This window comes from Aptenodytes forsteri, unplaced genomic scaffold (assembly GCF_000699145.1).
Source record: "Aptenodytes forsteri isolate BGI_AS27 unplaced genomic scaffold, ASM69914v1 Scaffold155, whole genome shotgun sequence".
NCBI classification, from domain to species: domain Eukaryota; kingdom Metazoa; phylum Chordata; class Aves; order Sphenisciformes; family Spheniscidae; genus Aptenodytes; species Aptenodytes forsteri.
In genome coordinates, this window is record NW_008794446.1 from 7,151,565 (window position 1) to 7,158,777 (window position 7,213).

Below are 7,213 nucleotides of genomic sequence, written 5' to 3' on the forward strand. Positions count from 1 at the left end.
TATTTTTTTTTTTTTAAAAAAAAAAAACCTGCCACTGTTTACAGTAACTTCACGTAAACTACAGTCAACTTCCCTAAAAAAATAGTAAATTGATCTCTCAAATAATATAATAATTTTGAAAAGGATATGGGAGACAGTCAGGAAATTTGTGGGCAGGATTAAGGAAATGCAGTTTGATTGTGAAACTGTTTTATTATAGTGCATTCATCGTGACCTGGCAGCCAGAAACATCCTTTTATCTGAGAACAATGTCGTGAAGATCTGTGATTTTGGCCTCGCAAGAGATATTTATAAGAATCCTGACTATGTGAGAAAAGGAGATGTAAGTCAAAATGCTGTTTATTTACCCAAATGTTTATAACGTATCATTTCAAAATGTCCACCAAAATGTTCTGTGGATGTTCACATTTCCTGAACTTAAAAGAGCTTGAAAGCTGTCACGGTTTTTATGTGAAGATGAGCAATCCAGAGGCATTGTAGAGCTGGAAAGCATTTCTATCCTCAGGCATAAGGCTTGGACATGCTGTTTCACAGCTCTGCCCTGTTAATACTTTAGGTATTTTTTAGACACGTTTCTTGGCTGGCTTAGCATAACCCCCTTACTCAGTAAACTTCCTTCAAGGAAACCAGTCCCTCCGAAACAAGGTGCATGTCCCCTGGTGCACCCACGCCAGGGCCAAGCACTGCTCGTGGTGCTTCAAGCAGCTAAGCTGGACTCACTGCCTCCAGCACCTACTTGGGTTTTTTTTGCTTCTGCTGCAAATAGCAGGCAGTAAGCCCCCTGCCAGGCCTGACGTGAAGGCTGGGTCAGCAAACTGTGCCTGCACCCACTGATGCTGTGGGAATTTGGTGTGGGCATTGGGGTCATGCAGAGAGTCTCCTTCTGGAGGTCTCATCCACCTGCCAGCTATTCCCTCATCCGTAAATAGCTTTCAATATTTACAGCACTACATATTAGCTGGGAAACGTTCACATAACTTGGGTACTGCTCAGGAGACCCTGAAAAGCTGCGCTGAAGGGGCTTCAAGGGTTGCTGATATACTCCTGCAATTCAGGCTCTGAAAATTTCCCCAAGAACACCTCCAACACCATCACAGAATGATTTGCACTTGGATGTAGCGTTTTCTCCCCTGGCTCTAGGATGCTGGCAAGAGACCTCTGCTCTTGCATATCCCCACACCCCCGTAAAGAAAAGGCCTGTCACTCTGGTCACAGGTTTCCAATGTCTGGTGTTTTGTGCCACACATATTTTAAAAACAGCCTTTTACTCCAACAATTTGTTAAGAAAGTGTCTGAATGAGTATGGGTTTATCTTGACTGCCTGTAAGGAAATCCCACAGGTTCCTGTTTGAATGGTAATTATTTACATAACAATATATAGTTGATTCACCTACGATTAAATTCTTCTAGGCTTTGAAAATAATAGTCAGGTTTGTCCCTTCTACTCCAGGCTCGACTTCCTCTCAAGTGGATGGCTCCAGAATCCATATTTGATAAAATCTACAATACAAAAAGCGACGTGTGGTCCTTCGGGGTCTTGCTGTGGGAGATATTTTCCTTGGGTATGTTAACTCTGCACACTGGGAGCTGGACTCAGTGGCAGGGACTTCAGCCTGGGGAAAAACATCCATTACCTTCAACGAGCTTTTGCCAGCTCTTTAATAAGGAAAGACCTAAATCAGGCAGAGGTAGGCTGTGGGGGTAGCGGGGAGAACTGTGTGTGTCACACCCCTGTGAACTGGAAATTTTGGTGCTTGTAAGGGCACTGAAAGCTGACTTGCCAGGCTGAAAGCCTTAATGGATAGGGCAGCTATCTGAGAACTTTGCCACCTATTTCTGCCGTGGGCAAAGCCTACACTTCCCTCTTTTCCCTGTAGAAATCCTCGGTAGAGGTGCAGGGCAGCACGGCCGGAGCAGTTGTGGTGCTTTGTCTGACTGATGGCACAAACCAGGAAAATTGGGCAAATTTTTAAGTGTTTTTATTAAATGTGGAACCCTGTGGGATAACACAGAGCTGTGGGCCTGGGTCGGCAGCTGCCAGGGACCGAGGCATTGCTTCCTGTGCCACAGATAGGATTCAAGACACCAAGTGCCATGGGCTGGGTGCTCCCTCAAAAGCTTCTCACTTCTCTTGTGGGAGCAAGGGAGCTGAACACACACAGAGGTCTTTGCATGTCTCAGACTGTGTCACCCCCATTTCCAGACTGAGACCAGGCGGTCACCCCAGCCCGGGAGGGACCCAGCGCCCCCCCTCACCCAGACCGCTGGACGCAGCAGGCGAGCAAGCATTCGCACAGATGCTGCAGGATGAACTAGAGCATGCAATCCGAAATTAAAACCCACTGAAGCTTTTTTTCCCCTTTCTTTCACGTGGAAAAGACAGGATACAAGATGTACACTGAGCAGGAACAACAATGACCGTCAGAATAGAAGAATCTTAATTGGGTTCAACATAGAGGCTGACAAAAGAGGCGAACAGCAGAGGAAACAATACTATACAATTCTCAGGACAATCAATCATCTATTAGTTTAAATACGTGTTGTTGGTCAGCCTGCCAACTCTTGTGATTTTATGGTCAGCCTCATAATACCTGCTATTTTTTTCTTAAAGCCCCAGCTCCCTGAACCTGGTGACTGTCTGACTTTCAGAGAGGTGGTTTGTTTTTTTCTTTCGTTTTCCCTTTTCCTGATGTTTTCTTATCTACAGAAAAAAGGCCAACAGCACGATCAGGCTGCCCCTTGAAACCACAGAAACAGAGAAATAATGCAAATGTACTCTGATCTGATTTAAAACCATGATTCTATTATTTTCAAGGTGGTTCTGAACATTTGGGGTTTGTTACTACTCTGCTTACTAGAATTTGGCATGGTCCAAACCATAGAGCGATCAGACTTGGCTGTTCTTGAGGGATTCTTTTCAAGTCAAATTCACGTGTACTTTTTGCATTCAGGCCAGGTAAGCACCACCAATAGTGTCAGGTTTGATCCTGCCCCCCTCCAAGGACCGGGGCTTGGAGCACTGTCAGCAGCAGTTCCCTGCCTGTGGCAGCTGGCAGGAGCCAGACCCCGCAGGGGGGGATGCCCCCGGGCTCCCAGCTCTGCACACCCCGAGTGTTTTGGGGGGATGCGTAGGACCAAGGCTAGGTCACAGGTACCCAGCTCAGGGGATGTGTGAGACTGTTCTCCCAATGTCGTCCCCAGGTGCCTCTCCTTACCCCGGAGTCCAAATAGATGAGGATTTCTGCAGCAGACTAAAGGAAGGCACAAGAATGCGAGCCCCAGAGCAAGCAACCGAGGAGATGTAAGATGCCTTTCTCTGCTTGTGTTGTGTACTGCTGCCCTCCTGGGCTGCCTTGCAAATGATGTACAAGTCTCTGCAAAAACTACCCTGTGCCAACGTAAGGAAAAACAACCCGATGCTGCCTCATATCTTCTTGCTGTCAACAGCATCTTTTTGCATCCCCCCCACCCTTGGTTCCCTGGCCCTCCCATGGGGTAGGAGAGGGTGAGGAGGGACGTGGACCCGATCCCAGGGCACCACAAGGGCTGGGCTCCAAGGGGAGCTGAGCAAGCAGCCCTGAGGAGGAAGGTCAGTCATTCCTCTCCAGGTTTAATATTTAGCGACGTGCACACAGATAAGTGCTGGAGGAATGTGAAATTATTAACGTCGTCTTGACTTAGGAAGCTACAGCAGAGGCTTCCTCGCAAGCACTCGCTTGATGAGGGTCCACCCTTTCCCGGAGATGGTGTCTGATGGCAGAGGAAGGTGACGGGAGCCTCCCAGCCCGTGTCGCCTGCGGGGTTTGTCTGAGCCCTTCCACCACGACGTTGGCTGTCACTCCCCAGTCCCCTGCCTTCAGGTGCAGCCTCCAGCTGCTGCTGCATGGTCAACACCTTTTTGGAGGCCTGGGGAGGGTCCAAGTGAGACCCTGAGTTTGCAGCCCCTCTGCCCTGGGAGGGGTACAGAGTGGCCTGCCCAGGGAGGCATCTGCAGCACGCCGAACACACACCCCGTGGCACAAATCATTCAGGAGCATGAACATATCCAGGGTATTTTACCTCTGGAGGCAAAATCAAGTACGTGTAGGTGTCTTTGGTGCCTTTTTCAGTGCTATGTCATGACTCTAAATAGCAACACTTACCAAAAAATAGTTCTGGAAGAAGAAAAAGGATGCAAGCCAGCCATGCCTATCTGGGAGTATTACCCATTGGCTAATTTTATTATCCTAGTGTCAGTAGATAAGAGCTTTTTTTTTTTCTCTCTTCCACATATTTTATTGCAGGAAGGAAAGCTCGACTTGACCAATACGAGGAAGTGACACATTCATAGCAGTCATCTTAGGATGCCTTAACTTAAACATTGACAGTTAATAGATGCTTAATACAAAGGTTTAATGCTTAATTAGGAAGAAAAAAAGAAAGTATGACTAGTTGGCTAAATTATTCTTTTGATATGGTCTTCCCAGTGTCTTGCAGGAAGAAGGTGGTTTTTTTTTCCTTTTTCTGTGGAAAGTTTACTCTTTTACTTTTAGTAAGAAGCCTCGGTGGTGTTGGAGAACATCTTTGTAAATCAGGCGGGCTCAGGAGTTAACTCTATCGATGGCAAGCTGCCAGAGACTGCACTGTCTTGGATCAAACTGAGCTGTAACCCCACCATGTGCTCATTTTGGTTTTGTCCTCACAGCTACCAAATCATGCTGGACTGCTGGCGAAGCAATCCCAATGACAGACCACGGTTCTCCGAGCTGGTGAAAAAGCTGGGTGACCTGCTGCAAGCAAACGTCCAGCAGGTATTAACGTCACGACCACGTGCTGTGACTGAGGCAGGGGCGACCAGCCACATGGTCCCAGGAATAACGCTTTAATTTCTTGTGTGCATTTAGGAAGGCAAAGACTACATACCCCTCAATACTATATTTACAACAGAAAGTGGGTTTCCCCCTGCATCCGATCCTTTGTGCAATGAAAATTTTTCTGTTACAAGCTCAAGTTGCGGAAGCACTGAAAACGTCAGGTGAGAGAAGCAAGATCAGTTGAGATTTTTGTTGGGTATTGTAGCTTGCTGCACAGCCTGGTTTGGACCTGGGCGGGAGAAAACACCCAGAGACACCCCACATGGTCTGAGTGTCCCACCAGCCACTGAGCCACCTCCGCCAGGATCCCACTGGGCTGGGACGGCCTGTTGGGGTGTTTCTGCCCAGGGGGACCATCAGGTCACCGGTCTCGGGCACTGTGAGAGGGGCAGCTATGTGCACCCCAGGGCTGGGGAATGAGGTTTGGGTGGGGTTGGGTTAACAAGTCCCTTTTGTGTAAACTACCTCGGTGACAGTTAGGCAACTGCTTAAAGAAACAGAAATATCCAGCGCTTCCTGCTTATGCACGTCACACTCTCACCAAAACTTGCCCTGCTTTTCTTGTTGAACAGATACATAAACACTTTCAAAATAAAACCACCCCAGTGCATAAAGACATTTGAAGAGCTTCCCATGAAGGAAACACTTGTATTTAATGTAAGTGACTCTTGGGCCAAATGATATGCCATTTATTTCATTTTATTTGCGTGACATATACAGAGAGACTCAAGAAGGGGTTTTACTGCTTTGTCAGGTCTACTGATATGAGGTGCAAGATTAGCTGTGCTTGCAGCATGGTGTTAACCCATGTCCTACAAATTGGGGACAGTAGAACCTTGCTGACCATGCAATGGGCTGCAGACACTCCTTACCTGATAAGAAATGGCCAGTGCCAATAGCACTGCAAGGTACAGCTGCCAGAGTCCCATCTGAGTCCCACTGGTGTGGGAGAGCCACTTAAAAGGCTTCGGGGAGACCTTACTGCAGCCTATCAGTACTTAAAGGGGGCTTATAAAAAAGATGGCGGCAAACTTTTTAGCAGGGCCTGTTGTGACAGGACAAGGGGGAATGGCTTTAAACTAAAGGGCGGTAGATTTAGACTAGATAGAAGGAAGAAATTTTTTACGCTGAGGGTGATGAAACGCTGGCACAGGTTGCCCAGAGAAGTGGTGGATGCCCCATCCCTGGAAACATTCAAGGCGAGGTTGGACGGGGCTCTGAGTGACCTGATCTAGTTGAAGCTGTCCCTGCCCACAACAGGGGGGTTGGACTAGATGACCTTTAGAGGTCCCTTCCAACCCAAACTATTCCGTGATTCTATGATTCTATAAAATCCCTTGGATCTGTGTTTTCATCTGAATAGTAGTGCACAAATGAGAATCGTGGGTCACATTTCCATCAGAAGTTCCTGGTATGAACAAGTCCTGTTATCTGGCGGACAAGGTGGGGAAATGTCTACTAACGGGGCACACATACTGTCCTGGTGGGGGTGGGCATGGGTGAGAGGCTGGGGGAAGCTTTTAGTGACCCAGTTGTATGCATTAAGCAGTGGGAGGCGGGAAAGGCACAGTGGTGCTCTCAAGGCTGAACTAGTGGCTGCCCAGAACCTCACCTTGCGTGTAGACACCTTTCTTTTAACACTCTCTATCTGCATTAATAGCATGTGTTTGCTGCACCCCAAAGCAAAGACAGTTTGGAAAGGCAACATTAAATACCTGGGCATTGCGGCACCTCGAGCAGCATGGAGCAGCTGTCTCCTAGAGCTCTCTGAGTATAAATGACCAAACCGATGATGAAAATCGGACCAAAGAGGAATTGAGCCCATTGTAAAAGTAACTTTCTACGGTTAACGCCTAATAGGGTTGTGTCTTTCTTTTTTCTTCAAGGATTACCAAGCAGACAGTGGGATGGTGCTGGCTCCAGAAGAACTGAAACGCTTCACATGGACAGGCAGCAAGCAGAAACGGACACTCTTTGGGTCTGTATTTTATGTTCCCTTCTTCTCCGTCACATTTTAGAAGGCAAAGGAGGATTCAAGGTCCTTGTGCTAAATCAGGCCTAGTGAAAGTAGCTGAGGTGTCCCCAGTCCCTGCAAACACTCTTGCTGAGGTGTGTCCTGCTCAGTTGAGTCGGCAGTCAATCAGCTCCCACACCTAACCCTCCATATGCCTTCAAGGAAACAAATAACCCTCAGCCCCTTCGATGCACATTGCCAATATGATTTATTAGCACTCTATTGATCAGCCTCATCCTCAATGTAATGCCAGGCTGGACAAGTGAGTACCAGAGAGCACTGAACCAAGGTAGAGGTGGGTAACTATAGGAAACGAGCCCTTGGGGGGGGGGGGGGGGGGAACGGG

At 47.7% G+C, this 7,213-nt stretch overlaps 1 protein-coding gene across 1 annotated transcript in view; it reads left to right on the top strand.

The window, feature by feature from the left end:
- The window catches only part of FLT1 (fms related tyrosine kinase 1), a 101,501-nt gene that overhangs the window by 86,490 nt on the left and 7,798 nt on the right, over positions 1-7,213 (top strand). Inside the window, 7 exon segments of the mRNA XM_009290222.1 lie at positions 200-322; positions 1,451-1,562; positions 3,202-3,301; positions 4,685-4,790; positions 4,884-5,014; positions 5,426-5,510; positions 6,740-6,831. Of these exon segments, the coding sequence (XP_009288497.1) occupies positions 200-322; positions 1,451-1,562; positions 3,202-3,301; positions 4,685-4,790; positions 4,884-5,014; positions 5,426-5,510; positions 6,740-6,831 (749 nt within the window).